Here is an 18,431-nt window from a genome sequence, read left to right as displayed (position 1 = left end):
ATTATTTTTGAGGTCAACATATACCAAAAGGTCAACATAGGTCGAACGTCAACAACGGAGGTAGGATTTCTAAAATCCTAAATTTTCATCCCATGGACTTTACATTTGAAGAGGATTTGCAATATCAGGTCACTGAATTCAACGAACAAGTATTTTGGAGGTCAACATGGGCCAAAAGGTCAACACAGGCCAAAAAGTCAACATAGGCCAAATTTCTATAATTGTCAATTTTCATCCGATTGACTTGAAATTTGAAGAGTTGCATATTTGCTCATTGAATTCAACCATCAATTATTTTTTTAAAGTCAAATTTGTTTCATGGATTTCACAAGTATTGTGCTCTGCATGATGTGTTCTTTGTTTGTCTGTTTATTTGTGAACAGGATATCTCAAAAAGTTGCGGACGGATTCGGACAAAATTTGATGGGTAGGTTAGGTATGTAACAATGGAAGAATTGATTCGATTTTGGTAAAAATCTGAAACCGGATCTGGATCCAAGAATTATGTTAAGTGATTCTTCATCATTGAGTGATCGGGCTAAAACGACAGACAGTGTGATATTTGAAAAAGTTATGGAAGGATTCGGATGAAACTTGGTGAATGATTTGGTTAAGTGAGAAGAACAAGTTGATTAAATTTTAATTTAGTCCAGAATCCAGATCCGGCCTATCAGTGGGGTACAAAACATAAATTAATCAGCCTGATGGAGGTATACACTCTATCGAGTGGCCATTCTAGTTTTGTCTGTTATGTCCTGCTCCATTCAGTGTGTGTACTAGCTCTTCCACGAGCCTCGACTATGTGTAGAAAAAAACAAACAAAAAACAAACAAGCTATCTTGAGTTACTCAGGAAAGTTTTCAGAGCTTAATGATCCAATTTTAAATTTTGAGCAACATATGACATGGACAGTACACCTTTTACCATTAATCTCTTTCATTTTTACTGATGTTGCCGAGATTGAGCCATTTGATTTTTAAAGTATAAAATAGACAAATTTGTGTGGGATGAGAGGGTGGAGCCAATTCAAGGAAGGGGTGGGTCCATGCAAAAGGATTAATCCAATGGAAAGAGGAGGGGTGTAACCAATGTGTGAAGACAGTGAGTCACAAAAGATGAAGAGGTGGAACACAGGCAAAGCAAATGGATGGCACTGACACCAGGTAAATATATTATATTGCAACACCACATGGTTGGTAAGAGCTCTGTTACCCCATGTGAGGACGATCAAGCAATCAGAAAACACAACTGTAGGTAGTGAATGAGTGAGGCTGATGTGAAATACAGTATGTGAATATGCATGTGATAAAAGGAATCAGGAAATGGATTTGGTTAAGAAAGGAGAGGCTGATAAATTGGCTTTAAGGAACAGGAGAAGGGAGAGGTGGAGGACCTCTGTAAAGAAGAAGGAAATGGCAGCGAAGGTAAATGACCAGCCGTATCTGTAAGTGAACGAGGTGGCGTTCTCACTGGACATGTTGACGACCTCATCATTGACACTGGAGATGTAAAGGACCAGTCCTACCACCAAAGCCAACCCTGCAGACATGACCAGGCACAACCACTCAGTGGGCCTCAATTGCGCATCAATCACCAGAGTTAAACAAGTGAAAAAAATCTCATGGCAGCACAATGACTTGCACGTTTAAAGCACGGAACATGAAGTGTGCAACATGAACAAAGGGTACAGCTCTCCACAATACAAAGAGGATGTACCATACTGACAATGCAAGTATACGAGTGCGCGTAGCTGACCCGATAAGATGAAGCAGATGCCAGAGACGAAGGCTAGTGCAGTGCGTTGTGGTTGCACATGACCCACGCTGCTCAGCACAAAGCCTACGAGCATCAACAGCAGGCTAGCTAGTGGGAAAGGAGTTGCTGACCGGATCAAACCTACACAACCACACACGGTATGACCAATTGAAAATACCTGCAAAATCCGAACGCATAAGATGCGTCATCCATTGGAAGGAGTAGGCAGCTATCCCATTGATTCAATAAGCCTTAAGATTGCTTTAAAGATCAGTGTGGTGCCAGACATTAACCACCCATCTTCCCAAGTGAGTGGTTAATCCATACATTATGCGAATTCTATGTGTCCTTAGCTGTAAAATGCAGTTATCTTTCCTGGCTTTTCCCTTCTCTTTTTCTGTATTTGGATTTTAACTTTTTCTTTCTACTTCCATGCCAACCTCGGCCTTTGCATTTCTTTGACAATAAATAATTATTTTGGGGGGGGGATTTCAGCACACTTGTGTCCATGGTGTCCTTTAACGCTGTTACAGCTTTAAGGGCTGTAACGAAGGACATTTTTTTGTAAATCTTGGACCAAACTCACTGAAGATGTGAAAGTAGAAACTGCTGTCCAATGCCCATCTCTGCAACCTGATCGAAACATTTACAAGTCTCGTGATCAATATACCTTTCCAAGGATTACAAGGACACTGGGAGACAATGAACAGGTGGTCAACATAGTACAACGGATCCCAGAATCACGAGCCAAGTGCTCTGGAGGGAATGCAAAGCAAACCAAATCTGCACTAGATCAATACCGATTTTGTGTACGAACCAGACCTTGAAATTCCCTTCTATAATAATGTTTTCTCTTTTCCAAAAAACGTACGAAGGACGCTGGCAGTAGAGTCTGATGTGAAGTGTGTCTTGCTGGGTGAGAAGTACCCGATTCTGCTGCACCGTCCTTGCTCTTCTCCTGTGTACACAGACAAGGAAAAACCATCTTCAGGAAATTTTACTCATTTATTTCTTGGCCAGACATCTCGAATGTGGATCTCAACGCGTTGCTCTCTGGGCTCAGCTGTCAAAGCGAGGCCTCGAGAGCTCTGTGCTGGGTTTATTTTATTACATTCATCTGCTCCAATTTAATTCTCTGTTTGTTTGATAAGAGCATGGAACACCTTTAGAATTGGCTTTTTAACACTGTGAAATTAAACAGTTGACATGACAGTCAGGGATATGTTCTCGATATATTACCAATGGCATTGGGACAAAACTTCAAATGAATCCTTCCAATGTACGTGAGTGTGTGTGTGTGTGTGTGTGTGTGTGTGTGTGTGTGTGTGTGTGTGTGTGTGTGTGTGTGTATTGTTGTGGATCCGGGTCGGGGTGAGGAAGACCACGAGGCGTGAGCTACCTTGGGTTCCCACCAGACTCTCCGGAATTGCAGGCCGTCACACACGAATAACTTTGTGATGCGGCGGGTCAAAAATCGACCGTGAACGCCAATAACTCGACCACGTGACTGAGGGTCCTCCATCTAATTCCGTTTACCGAAAGGTCACATGGTTTAATTACCGGGGACGCCCTCGGTACGCCTTCCTCAAACTGGATCAGATGCAGCCGAGCATAACTGCCAAAAACGTACCAGCTCGAAAATAGATCGTTGGGGGAGAACGCCCCAGCTAGACTAGAGTACGAACCATGCTGGACCAATGAAGGAAAAGACAAACACGAGCTGGGAACACTTATACACAAGCATTTATTTACAATGGCACAGTAAAAGGTATATTTGTGAAAGGTATGTGGCACAGTAAATTGGGTTTATTCGTATGTACAGCAGCGTATAGCAAGGAATTTGTGGGGTGCGACAAAAGGCCAGCTATCTTACAAAAGCAGACACAGAGCAGACTTATCCTGTTAGAACTTCTACAATCTTAGCTTAAACTAGGAGAGGCACCATCACATACACACACACACACACACACACACACACACACACACACACACACACACACACACACACACACACACGATTAGATATAGCCCAAAGAGAAAAAGAGAAGATGAGGATACACGGCCTTGCAATACCTGGTGCGGTCGACAGACCAACGCAACCCAGTACGCTTAGGGAGACGGAGGAGGGAGGAATACTGGTGGTGTCTAAGGTGAGGGAGTGGGAGGTGTGGTGTAGGGCAATATGGGGGTGCGGTGTCGTGCCAGAGGAAAATGGGATTGCGAGTCAGTAATGATGCTCTTTTGTGCATCTAAAGGAGACAGGATAGAGGGGTGGAAAGAGAGAGAGGACAAAAGCTGTGTGAGGTGAAAGGTCCTTAAACTAGTCATATTTAGGTCAGTTCGTGAAGCGTGTACCTCCGTGGGACGCTCCGCCTGAGTGTTCTCACCTTGAGATGTGGCGCGTTATCTCCGGCTTAGTAACTTTGCCAGGACTCGTGGCAACGTGCGCTCTGCACTGGTCCTCAAGAAGCACATCCTCGCAATCGCACACCAACAGCAAATGAAGAGCCAGCAAAGGGGAGGCAACGAAGCGCCGAGAGGAGCAGAGAAGAAGAGGAGGACAGAGAAGAGGGCGAGTAGCTCCGCTCTCCACCTTTTATAAGCCCCGAGCGAAAGGTGGGGTGGCTACTTGAAAGCTAAGTGCTGTGACCCAAATCCTGCTTCTCTATTGAGCCACAGCGGTCCTAGCCACACCCTGCCAGGCATCCGGGGCCGGAAACGGTCTCAGTCACCCGTCCGGCTCGACACGGCCCTGAGCTCCTGACTCAACATAGGGTATGAGCCCACACCCTGGCCCTGAACGTGCTCCGAGTGAAGTCTGAATGCCGAATAGCAATGCACACCTATCACCCACGGGCCCCCTCTCATGATCCAAAATGCACACCAGGGCCTCGTACCAAACTCCCAGATTGCCCTTCCCGTTACTCCTCCTCGCCGCCCCTGCCTTGCTGTGTTCTGGCGACTGGATGAGGGTTGTATCAATCCCTCGTGCTCACCCGGGACATCCCCGGTGAGATGCAGTCGAGCGATGAACATCTGTTGCTCGGCCCCGCTTCGCGTGGTCTGAGGACAGTCTGAGTCATGCAGCACTCCTCTGTGAAGTGGCAAATTGTGGTTATGCAGAGGTACGATGGGGTGCGGAAATATTTTTCCCATGTGTGGGAGGCATTTGTGGTTGAAGTGGTGAGGTTTGGTGAGCGAGGTATGAAGCAAGGTGAGATGCAGGTTAGAAATTGGCACGCAGATTTGAATGAAATAATGGCACGTGATGCATGTGCGGTATAGTGTGTAGTGTTTAATGGAGGGAGTGTGGTGGTTCCAAGCCATGGGAGGCATCGCAGTATGCTTATTACTCATTGCATTTTGCATGGAGTGTGTGCATGCTTGCTTGGACCATGGCTAAAAGGAAAGGGTTGAAGTAGAAACAAGAATAGGAGACAGAGATATAATAGTTACTAGACCTAACTAGAAGACCCATGCAATGCACTTCATCCCATTAACCCACTAGACATGAGGAGAAGGTCTAACTGCACGAAGACTAATGAAATAACTGCTTGGGGATCACTGTATGTTGGGTGCCATTGTCTTCGAGGAATGCGGTTTTGTTGAACCGCAACTATATATATATATATATATATATATATATATATATATATATATATATATATATATATATATATATGTATATATATATGTATATGTATATATATATATATATGTATATGTATATGTATATGTATATATATGTATATATATATATATATATATATATATATATATATATATATATATATATGTATATGTATATATATATATATATATGTATATATATGTATATGTATATGTATATGTATATATATATATATATATAAATATAAATATATATATATATATATATATAAATATATATACATATATATATACATATATATATATATATATACATATATATACATATATATATATATATATATATATATATATATATATAAATATCACATACATATAAACACTGCGTTTCATTAGTAGGTGGCAGGTGCAGATTTGCAGCATCTATTTCTGCTCCAATTAACACCAACTCTGAACAATGTTGGAAATTTTGACTAGAAGCCATGTGGTACAACAATGCTGTCATCTGTCTTTTTTGGCAGGTGTGATGCCTTCTCCTGACGCCTCACTGTCACAGGTCATGAAAAAGGCCCATCTGATCTTCCGAGGTCAAGGCGTAGTAAAGCGCTGTTGCCGTGAGAGTGACGTCGTCATAAAGGATGGTGTCACTAGCACCCAGAGTGACTTCAATTCCCCCAATGTCAGTGGCTGTGTTTGTTTGAAGTTAAGTCTGGTGTATGTGTGATATATATATATATATATATATATATATATATATATATATATATATATATGTATATATATATATATATATATGTATATATATATATATATGTATATATATATATATATATATATATATATATGTATGTATATATATATATATATATATATATATATATATATACATATATATATATATATATATATATATATATATATATATACATGTATGTATATATATATATATATATATATATATATATATATATATATATATATATATATATATATATATATATATATGTATGTATATATATATATATATATATATATATATATATATATATATATATATATATATATATATATATATATGTATATATATATATATATATATATATATATATATATATATATATATGTATGTATATATATATATATATATATATATATATATATATATATATATATATATATATGTATGTATATATATATATATATATATATATATATATATGTATGTATATATATATATATATATATATATATATATATATATATGTATGTATATATATATATATATATATATATATATATGTATATATATATATATATATATATATATATATATATGTATATATATGTATATATATATATATATATATATATATATATATATATATATGTATATATATATATATATATATATGTATATATATATATATGTATATATATATATATATGTATGTATATATATATATATATATATATATATATATATATATATATATATATATATATATATATATATGTATATATATATATATATATATATATATATATATATATATGTATATGTATGTATGTATATATATATATATATATATATATATATATATATATATATATATATATATATATGTATATATATATATATATATATATATATATATATATATATGTATATATATATATATATATATATATATATATATATATATATATATATATATATATATATATATATATATATATATATATATGTATGTATATATATATATATATGTATGTATATATATATATATATATATATATATATATATATATATATATATATATATATATATATATATATATATATATATATATATATATATATATATATATATATATATATATATATATATATATATGTATATATATATATATATATATATATATATATATATATGTATGTATGTATATGTATGTATGTATATATATATATATATATGTATGTATATTATCCTGGTGTTGGCGCAGTGGTGAGGGCAGCGGCTTGGGATCCAAAAGGTCCTGAGTTCAAGCCCCGTTGGGCCACTGAATTAATACACCAGGGGGTTGACTCAGCCTGTCATCCTTCCGAGGTCGGCGAAGTGAGTACCATTGTACTGGGCCGGTGTATACCCCGGTTAAAATAGGTGTACCATATCCCTGTGTCGTAAGAGGCGACCAGGGTTGCGTCAGGAAGGGCATCCGGCGTAAAACATGTGCCAAATCACGATGCGGATCACACGGATGATCCGCTGTGGCGACCCCTAACGGGAGCAGCCGAAGGAAGGAGAAGAAGAAGATATATATATATATATATATATATATATATATATATATACACATACACACACCACACACCACACACACACACACACACACACACACACACACACACACACACACACACACACACACACACACACACACACACACACACACACAGTTCTGGTCATAAGTTTTAGAACACCCCCATTTTCCTGTTTTTACTGAAATTTAAGCAGTTCAAGTTCAGTGAATAACCTGAAATGGCACAAAGCTAAACGGTGATCTGTGAGAGGTTAAAAAAAGTTTAGGTTACCAAAAACTGAAAAATAATGGAAATTTCATAGTCGTTAAAAAAGGCCCTTTTTAGGGAACAAGTAATAGGTTAGCAACTGCAGCTGTTCTGCAGCAATGGAAGTAAATTAAGCCTTGAAAGTTGATGCAAACAATTCCGACATGTATCCCAACTTTTTGTTGATTAGTTACAAACCCTCTGTCTGTATAAAAGCAGTGTTAGAACAGACTGTGTTTCTGCACCCTCTGAAGCATTATTTGGACAATATTGCCCTGCAGGAAGTAGTACATTGTTATCATAATGGCGAGAAAAAGACAATTAACAAAGGAAGACAGACAGACCATTATAACCCTTAAAAGTGTTGGTCTTTCCTTTAGAGAAATTACAAAGAAGCCAAGGTGTCAGTGAGTATAGTTTCCTACACCATCAAAAGGCACTTGGAAACTGGAGGAAACTGATAGGAAGAGGTCTGGCAGACCAAAAGCCACAACACAATCAGAAGACAAGTTTCTGAGAGTCAACAGCTTGCGCGATAGGCGGCTCACAGGACAGCAGCTTCAAGCACAGCTAAACACTGGTCGAAGTAAGGAAGTCTCAGTTTCAACTGTGAAGAGAAGACTTTGAGCTGCAGATTTGACAGGTTGAGTGGCAGTAAGAAAACCATTGCTAAAATGGCAAAATAAGAAAAAGAGGCTTGCCTGGGCCATGAAGCACCGCCAGTGGACTACTGAAAACTGGAAGAAGGTCTGATGGACCGATGAATCAAAATTTGAAATCTTCGGTTCATCACGCAGGATTTTTGTATGCCGTCGAGTCGGCAAAATGATGATTCCTCAGTGTGTGACACCAACTGTCAAACATGGAGGAGGAAGCGTGATGATCTGGGGCTCTTTTGGTGGATCCAGAGTTGGCAACATGCACAGAGTGACTCGCACCCTGAACTAAAAGGGCGACCACAGCATTTTGCAGCGCCATGCAATACCCTCTGGTCTACGCCTAGTTGGTCAGGGGTTCATCCTACAGCAAGATAATGACCCAAAACATACATCCAGGCTATCAGAACTACCTTAGAAGAAAAGTACAAGACGGTAGGCTTCAAATCATGGGATGGCCAGCACAGTCTCCAGACTTAAACCCCATCGAGTTGGTTTGGGATGAACTGGACAGAAGGGTGAAAGCAAAGCAACCTACAAGTGCAACACATTTGTGGGAACTTCTGCAACAGTGTTGGAAAGAACTTTTCAAACAATATTTGATTTCCATTGTGGAAAGAATGCCACGAGTATGTTCGGCTGCTATTTCTGCAAAAGGTGGCGACTTTGATGAGTCAAAAATTTAGATTAAATTTTGTTCAACAAAACGATTCCATGATTTCTTTTTTATCTGCAATTGTTTATTTGTTCTTTGCTTTAACTTTAGAGTACATTGAAACATTAAACTGCTTAAATTTCTGTAAAACTTAGAAAATGGGGGTGTTCTAAAACTTTTGACTGGCCGTGTATATTTATATTGTTGCAGCCACGGGTACTGAGACACCAGCTTGTCATTCAGGGGAATTAATCCCTGGTTGTCCTCAGAAGAGTCCATATATATATATACATACATATTTATATTATATTTATATACATATATATATATATATATATATATATATATATAAAAATACAGCTCCTTTATAGGCCTTACAACGTAAAACTATAAAATATAATTGACATGAATGCGTTGATAGATATGACTTCACCTGTTACATGTCAACCCACTGTTGCATTTGATCTCAATTAAAGGTGACATGGAAAAATAAAGATCACATGAAAAAGAGTGCGAGAGAGAAAAGATATAAGAAACATCAAATTCTTCGAACTCGAGTTAGTCTACAAAATCATTTTTAAAGGGAACATGACCTTTGACCTGCTCAACCCAATATCAAATCAGTTCATCTTTGTGTTGAAGTCCATACTTGTGCCAAGTTTGGTTGAAATCTCTTCAGTGGTTCACACGTTACGCGGTAACAAAGATTTTCAATTGAAGGGCACATGACCTTTGACCTTTGGAACCCACAATTTTATCTATCTATAATTCCAGCAATCTCTGTGTGTCTGTCTGTCTGTCTGTCTGTCTGTCTGTCTGTCTGTCTGTCTGTGACCACTGTTTCTCGACAACTACTGGTCCGATCTATTTGAAACTTGCCAGGTATATTGCTGGGGACCTGAGTATGTGCCTTTTCAAGGTTTGATATTAATCGGACAAGTGGTTCCCAAGTTATGGACATTTATTTACCAAACCAATGACAGGACACGATCATATATATATATATATATATATATATATATATATATATATATATATATATATATATATATATATATATATATATATATATATATATATATATATATATATATATATGATCGACTTCCGGTTCCGGTTTTAGAGCAGCGAGAGGTCTCCTTTGGGGCTCCCTGCTGACGTTCTCAAAGCTAAGTTTCCGGTTGTTATTTGTCCCGTTTTAACTGTTTAATTTTCTCACCTACATGTTACTGTGTGTTGCTAGTTGGGTTTTGTTTCAAAAATCCTGCTATTTTGTGAGTATTTTTGTCGACGTTCTTACCTGTGCTTGAGGCCTAGGCCTAGGCTTGAGGCCTACCGGTTCCACTCGGTGTTCGATCGTTTTTTTTTGTTTTGTTTTTTCTCCCCATTACCTTCAATTTCTATCCTCCCCATTACCTTCAATTTTGATCCTCCCCACTTTCCAAACATCCCCCATTCTCCCAACTAATCTCTTTCTTATCTCAAAAAAAAATAAAATAAAATAAAATAAAAAATACCCTACAACAACAACAACACGCTCACCTTCTCCCGATTCTGCTTCTTCTTCTTCCTCTTAACTTCCTCCTCGTCTTCTTCCTCGATTTTTTTTTTTTTTTTTTTTTTTTTTTTTTTTACACTTCCATGACCTAATCTGTTGAACTCTCTCATACATTAATATTAACAAAAAAAATATATATATATATATATATATATATATATATATATACCCAACAACAACACGCTCACCTTCTCCCGATTCTGCTTCTTCTTCTTCCTCTTAACCTCCTCCTCGTCTTCTTCCTCGATTTTTTTTTTTTTTTTACACTTCCATGACCTAATCTGTTGAACTCTCTCATACATTATTTTTAACTACAAAAACGATCTTATAATGCTTCATCTTCCTCTCTCACACATGTGGTACTCTTTACTGTTTCACAATGCACTACTCTTCTGCTATTTTAACAGACTGCTCTCATTTCGACCTCTCCTTCATTCCTTGCCTAAAAAATCCAACTATTACAGCGCTTCTTCTCTCCATGCTCTGAATTCGCCTTCATTGCATCCATCAAGAATTGTGTTAAATCGCATCTCTGACCTAAAACTTTTAAAAACCACAGTTTGCCATGGATGCTCGCTTTCCATCAACCATTCTTTTTTCCAACTTCAGTGCCAACTCACTCCCCTCACCCCTCACTCTCACTCTCAAAGCAACCATCCCACTCTTCTCCCTCCAAGCCTCCCTCTCACCTCTCTCAAAAACCCCCCTCACCTTTCTCCCACCTTTCATCCCCCTCACTCTTCCTTCTCAAAGTTGCCCCCCTCTCATCCACCAACCTGCCTCCCTCCACTGCCCTCTCACCTCCATCTCTTCACTCCACCTCCTCAAATCCTCAACTGCCTTCTTCCTTGTCTCTTGTCCCCCTCTCCCCAGCACCACAGAGCCTTTTCTCCTCCTCATTCGGCCCCCTCCCCTCGCTGTTCTGCAATACCCCACACTCCTTCAGCAACCCTCCTTACCTGCCCCCCTCGTCCCTTGTCCTACCCTCCCCCTCCCACTCCACCTCCTGCACCCAAAGCCTCCTCCCCTTCCTCTTCATTAAAAGTGTGGACCTCAAATATTCGGGGCCTTCGCTCAAACCTTTCAGATCTTTCCATACAGGTTTCCACTGACAAACCAGACATTATCTGCCTAACAGAAACTTTCCTCTACCCAAGACGTGTCTGACTCCCAAGTATCTCTCCCTGGCTACTCCCTCTTACGGTATGACAGACCTGAGCCTCGTCCTGGTGGAGGTGTTGCTCTCTTCATCAAAGACTCTATTCCTCACTCTCCATGCACTGCTCTCACTCCCCCACACCCCCAGGAATACCTCTGGCTTCGGCTTCCCCTCCACTCCCACCTCATGTTTATATGTGGACTGTACCGTCCACCGAACAGTGATGACTCCATCTACACCTCACTATCAGAAAACATGGACCATCTTCTATCTTCTCATCCAAACTCTCTCTTCCTCTTATGTGGTGACTTCAATTGTCATCACGCCAGTTGGCTCGGTGTGGGTACCTCTCTCACCTGTCATGGCACCTCAGCAAAAGCTTTCTGCGACTCATTGGGACTGACTCAATCGGTCAACTTCCCGACCCGGATCTCAACCAATGGTACTCCATCTCTTCTGGATCTGATTTTGACAAATTTCCCTGACAATATCTGCTGCTCTTCCTTCGCTCCAATCGGTTCTTCTGACCACGTCCTTGTCAAAGTGGACATCTCTCTGGCTGTTATCAGAGAACCACCTCACCGCCATCGAGTCTGGCATTTCACTCAAGCCGACTGGCAGGGTCTCCGAGCAGCCATCAAACTTACAGACTGGTCTCCTATCACTACTTTTTCAAACATCAACTCATCCTGGGAATTCTTTCAAAGAAACTTGCTCTCCCTCATGCACAGATTTATCCCCTCTCGTGTTCAGTTGTCCTACCCTTCCTCCCGCCCTTGGTTTACTGAAGCTTGTGGCGAGGCAGTTGTCCTGAAACAACTTGCCTTTGCCTCATGGAAAGCAAACCCAACAGAGGGTAATCTCAGTTCTTTCCACAAAGCTCGGAACAAGTGTGTATCTACCCTCAGGAGAGCCAGAAAACAACATCTTTCTCATCTCAAGTCTGAACTCTCAAACCTCTCTCCCTCCTCAAAATCCTGGTGGCGTTTAATCAAATCTGTTTCTGGTGTATGTTCCCCCTCCATCCCCTCCCTTACCTCAAATGGCCGCACTGCCGATTCCACACGTGATAAAGCTGAATGTTTAAACTCGGTGTTTGCAGCTAAATCTTGTGTCCTAAACCCATCACTATCTCTACCCACTTTACCCAGTCACACCCAACTGTCCCTGGACTCTGTATCCTTTTCTCCTGACAAGGTGGAGAGCTTGCTTTCAAACCTCGAGTCAGATTCTGCAACCGGTCCAGACGGCATCAGCCCACATGTCCTCAAAGCCTGCTCTTCTGCTCTTGCTCACCCTCTCTCTGTTCTATTCACCCTCTCATTTTCCCAAGGTCATCTGCCATCTGTTTGTAAATCTGCTAACATCACTGCCCTGCATAAAAAGGTGCAAAAACAGATCCCTGCAACTACAGACCAATCAGCCTTCTCCCAATCATCAGCAAGGTTATGGAATCCATCATCGCTTCAGACATGAAATCCTTCCTCTTCTCCAATGGCTTGATTTCCAATCATCAATTTGGTTTCAGACCAGGTCACTCTACCCTGGATATGCTGCTACTGCTCTCCCATCAATGGATGGAGGTCCTCAATGCCAGACAGGAAATCCGAGCCGTATCCCTGGACATATCACGTGCTTTTGACACAGTCTGGCACCCTGCCCTACTCACCAAACTCTCTTCCCATGGTATTCAAGGCCATCTCCACTCATGGCTCGCAGACTTCCTCTCCTGTCGCAGTCAACGTGTGGCCCTAAATGGAGTTCTTTCATCCCCTCTTCCTGTGCAGGCTGGAGTTCCTCAAGGTAGCGTTCTGGGCCCTGTTCTTTTTTTGGTTTTCATCAATGATCTCTCGGACTCTCTGGAAAATCCTCTATTTCTCTTTGCCGACGATTCCACCCTCTGCCGTACCATCTGTCATCCCTCAGACCGGCAAGCAGCAGCTTCTTCACTCACTGCAGATCTGGATAAAATCACAAACTGGTCCAACACGTGGAACATGTCTTTCAATCCAGACAAATCTCACGCTCTCACTATGTCTCTTCGAAAGGACCGTTTACAAAACCCCCCCATCCACTTTCTCAACAATCCTCTGGAAGAAGTCTTTTCTTTCAAGCTTCTGGGTCTCACTATCTGCCATGACCTTTCCTGGGAAAGTCACATTTCCAACCTCGCCTCAAAAGCCAGTCGCCGACTGGGAATCCTCCGTCGTGCTAAGTCCTTCCTCGGCCCTCTTGAGCTCCTGACCACTTACAAAGCTTTTGTCCGTAGCCTGATGGAGTACTGCTCTCCCCATCTGGGCTGGTGCTCCTGCCTCCCACCTTTCTCGGCTTCACGCTGTTGAAACCAGGGCATTTAAGATCATCGGCATCTCCCGCAATGAAGCTGAGTCTTTGGGCCTCTCACTCAATCACCGCAGGTTGGTCGGTGGTCTTTCTGTCTTCTACCGACTCCTCTCCAGCCTTGCCCCCCCTGCTCTCTCTGCGATTTGTCCCCACCACATTTCCACAGGGCGCTCAAGGTCCGCCAACAACCCCCTTCTGGTAAAACTACCAAAATCACGAATCACTGCTCATCTTCACTCTTTCATTCCTCTTTTTTCCCGCCTTTGGAATAAACTTCCTCACTCTATTCTTTCCCATTCTTCCCTCCAGGCTTTCAAAACAGCTGTTCACCACCACCTCTTATCTTCCCCCATCCAAATCCTCGATCTTTTCTCCCCCGATAATCCACCCAAGCCCACTTCCTTCATTTCTCCTGCTTTCCTTCCTGAAAGTCCCTGAAATGTCCATCTTCTCTTCGCCATGTTCCCCGTCCCATCCCCATCCCTCTCCCTTCCACAGTTCACCTAATGTGTCTGTTCCCCACTGTTTTGTCCCTTCCACTCCCGCCCCTCTTGTCTCATGCCTCCTTGCTGTGAGTTGTGTGTTAGCTCTCATACGAGCCTCGACCAAGGTATACAAAAAAATATATATATATATATGTTGTTGTTCATCTTTCGGCTGCTCCCATGAGGGGTCGCCACAGCAGATCATCCGTTATGATCCGCATACTGATTTGGCACAGGTTTTACGCCGGATGCCCTTCCTGACGCAACCCTGGTCGCCTCTTACGACACAGGGATCAGGATTTGGGTTTCGCCATGATTCCGGGCTGCTCTACACCCTGCCCAGTGCAGAGCCCCCGTCTTCAAGCGATCCTCCAACCCAAGCCTCCGAGTCGCCGGATTACAGGCGCGCGCCACTACGCCCGGTATATGTATATATATATATATATATATATATATGTATATGTATATGTATATATATATATGTATATATGTATATGTATATGTATATGTATATGTATATGTATATGTATATGTATATGTATATGTATATGTATATGTATATGTATATGTATATGTATATGTATATGTATATGTATATATATATATATATATATATATATATATATATATATATATATATATATATATATATATATATATATATATATATATATATATATATATATATATATATATATATATATGCTAGCCAAGTAAACTGTTACTGAAAACAGTCCAGCCATGCTCGGCAGCAGGCAGCAGCCAACTTGACGTCGATGAATGCTAAAATCAGTGATGAGGATGAACATTTCGACAGGTTAGAGAAGGATGTCAGACAGGCAATGGAGGTCATGCTGTTGGCAAAGGCTGTCAGTGAAATGCTGTTGTCAGAGAAACCGAATGAGGCAGAAACACCGTCACCTCATTATGGATGAAGCCTCATTGCCTGAAATATATCTGACATTCACAGACACTGCCAACTGTGAGCAAGGGTGGATAACTCAGACCTGGCACCTTGTGAATACACGAGTGGTGTATTAATATCAACAAAATTTCATCTATTTTCTGTTGCTTTATACAATGTATTCTTTGGAATGATTGCACAGACAGTTGATGTGCATTTTCAACTTTATTTTGAAAGCAAATACAAACATTGCTATAGTCTGCTGAAGAATAACCATTTACACTCTTTTACTTATCATTTAACGAGCCTGGTGTTGGCGCAGTGGTTAGGGCAGCGGCTTGGGATCCAAAAGTTCCTGAGTTCAAGCCCCGTTGGGCCAATGAATTAATACACCAGGGGGTTGACTCAGCCTGTCATCCTTCCGAGGTCGGCGAAATGAGTACCAGTATACTGGGCCAGTGTATACCCTGGTTAAAATAGGTGTACCATATCCCTGTGTCGTAAGAGGCGACCAGGGTTGCGTCAGGAAGGACATCCGGCGTAAAACATGTGCCAAATCTCTATGCGGATCATACGGATGATCCGCTGTGGCGACCCCTTATGGGAGCAGCCGAAAGAAGAAGAAGAAGACTTATCATTTAACGATCAAATTGTATCATGCAATGTCATAAACATATGTGGAAAACGTACAGGCCCAGACCAGGAATCAAACCCAGGTCCTCTGGCAAACTATACCAGTGTTCTGCCATCTGAGCTATCTGGGCAGGATCCCACTGGCTGAGGACCGCAATTCTTCCACATATACAAGTGCTACTCGCTTTCCCCCACTGTTTCCGGGTCACTCGCTGCCAACCATTGGAGCAGCGAGGGCCTGCTCACGAGAGGGTCTTCCCCGAGTGGGGGGACATACCCGTATCCGCTATTAAAAACCACAGGTGGTTAGTAGGGCAGCTAAATAGGCCCCATGCGCACCCCCCTGAGTACTTATGCAAACATACTTTTTTAGAATCATTAAGGTGTCTAGTTAACATTTTTAGATGATAACAAGAAAATTAGGTTGGTCATGGGGTCGATTTGGCTGCCATCTTGGATTGTGACATGCCCAATTATCGAAAAACAGAAATTTTCATAACTTTTGAACCAAACATGCTGGAAATACAATTGAAACATCTATTGGTTCACGGGTCAGTAAGTGACCACTATATTCGTTATGGGTGTGTGTGTGTCTGTCTGTCTGTCTGTCTGTCTGTCTGTCTGTCTGCCTGTCTGTCTGTCTGTCCCGAGCATAGCTCCATGGGTTTTGATCCGATCCTGATAAAATTTGGGTGGGAGGTTTATATCATGATCTAGTTGTGTTTTCCTGAGAATGGGTGTGCTGCGCCCATTATGGGCAGAGCCACGCCCAACAAACATGTGTTTTGAGGGGGTAGCCAGTTTCAAGTTACATCTTCTCCGAGGGGGTTTGTCAAATCTGGCAGGGGTTTTGGTGTTTCGTCAGCCCAATGGCACCTGCATAGCCCCACGGAGCTCGATTCTTCATTTTTGTCCCAAGGTCAAGGTCACAAGGTCACAAACTTAGAAAATGTCAAAAAAAATCAATAAATTGGGCATCGAGCTCCTAGGGTTTTCAACTGTTTCGAATGAAAGTTGGTATGCAAGTAGTGCTTTTCGAGTACTACAACTTTTGTCATTTACGTTTTTCCCGATTCCCGCCAGTTTGCCCGTGGCGTACTCTCGTGAACCAGCGCCGTCTCCAGACTTGTTCCATATAATTTTGACGTAAATTTATTTATAAAATCATTTTAAATATTTGATCATGCTTTATGGGTCATACTTCTCAAAATGGTGAAAAAACATGAACAAACATGCCTAAGGAATCATATATCTGCCTTATGTTGGGTCCATGGTGGTGAATTGCCATGTATAAACTGACCAACAACATTGTAACTCTTATTTCATATTGTAAAGGCCTTGCATACTGGCTCCTGATAACTGTGTCAGCAATGGTCATTCCTTGTAAAATTTTGTAACCTTGTGACATGTTTGTCAGTCTTCCGAGAACTCTTCCTAAATCTTATCCATGGCCTAAAGGATTTGCCATCTAGCTTTGGTGCAATGTATCTGAAAGTACTTGATCAATACTTGAAAGTATTCTCAACTAATTCGTATTTCAAAGACTCCGTCAAAGCACAACAGGAGAGGAGATGCCGTGGTTTGTCACAGAAGCTGCACATTGATGGGCCAGCCACAAGAAAACCCCCAGATGTGAACATATTTCTCCAGAATGATGAAAACAAAAGACAATTGTGTGATCTTCTTCTGAGGGTCTGGAGCAGCAGAGATGCAGATTCAAGACTGTAGGGATGTTCGCCTGCTGTGCTCATTGTGCAGGGCAAGGCCTGTGAGCTGACATCTCAAGATGGCAAGGTTGAAGCATCAGAGATCCACAGCTTGATGTCAAATCAGGAGAGACACTCATGTGATCCTCTATCTCAACTTCGCTGTGGAGCTTGGTTATAAGAGTGCTGTAATCCGCACACCTGACACAGATATCTTCTTCCGACTTCTGCCCTATTCCTTGGACGTTAAGCTCAATATTTACCTTCAGACAGGTGAGAGGATAGACAATTATTTAATTTTTCAAGTAAGGGATCTATTGAGCTACATTTTTTTATGTAGTTTTGTTTTGTTTTCCATACAGGTGTTGGGAAACAGAG

At 40.6% G+C, this 18,431-nt stretch overlaps 1 protein-coding gene across 2 annotated transcripts in view; it reads right to left on the bottom strand.

Moving 5' to 3' along the window:
- The window catches only part of LOC147009860 (voltage-dependent calcium channel gamma-5 subunit-like), an 89,094-nt gene that overhangs the window by 41,586 nt on the left and 29,077 nt on the right, over positions 1-18,431 (bottom strand). Inside the window, exons 2-4 of one of the 2 annotated variants that reach the window (XM_085862499.1) lie at positions 2,627-2,713; positions 1,756-1,896; positions 1,394-1,539 (exon numbers count right to left, since the gene is read on the bottom strand). In XM_085862499.1, coding sequence (XP_085718625.1) covers positions 1,394-1,539; positions 1,756-1,896; positions 2,627-2,713 — 374 coding nt within the window. The remainder of the gene's footprint in view (positions 1-1,393; positions 1,540-1,755; positions 1,897-2,626; positions 2,714-18,431) is intronic. The other variant, XM_085862500.1, reaches the window with a different exon arrangement.

Source organism: Eptatretus burgeri, chromosome 17, assembly GCF_056783735.1.
Source record: "Eptatretus burgeri isolate ZD-2024b chromosome 17, Ebu_testis_v1, whole genome shotgun sequence".
Classification (NCBI taxonomy): Eukaryota; Metazoa; Chordata; class Myxini; order Myxiniformes; family Myxinidae; genus Eptatretus; species Eptatretus burgeri.
The sequence above is the reverse complement of the archived record's forward strand: the minus strand, read 5'-3'. Positions and strand labels throughout refer to the sequence as shown.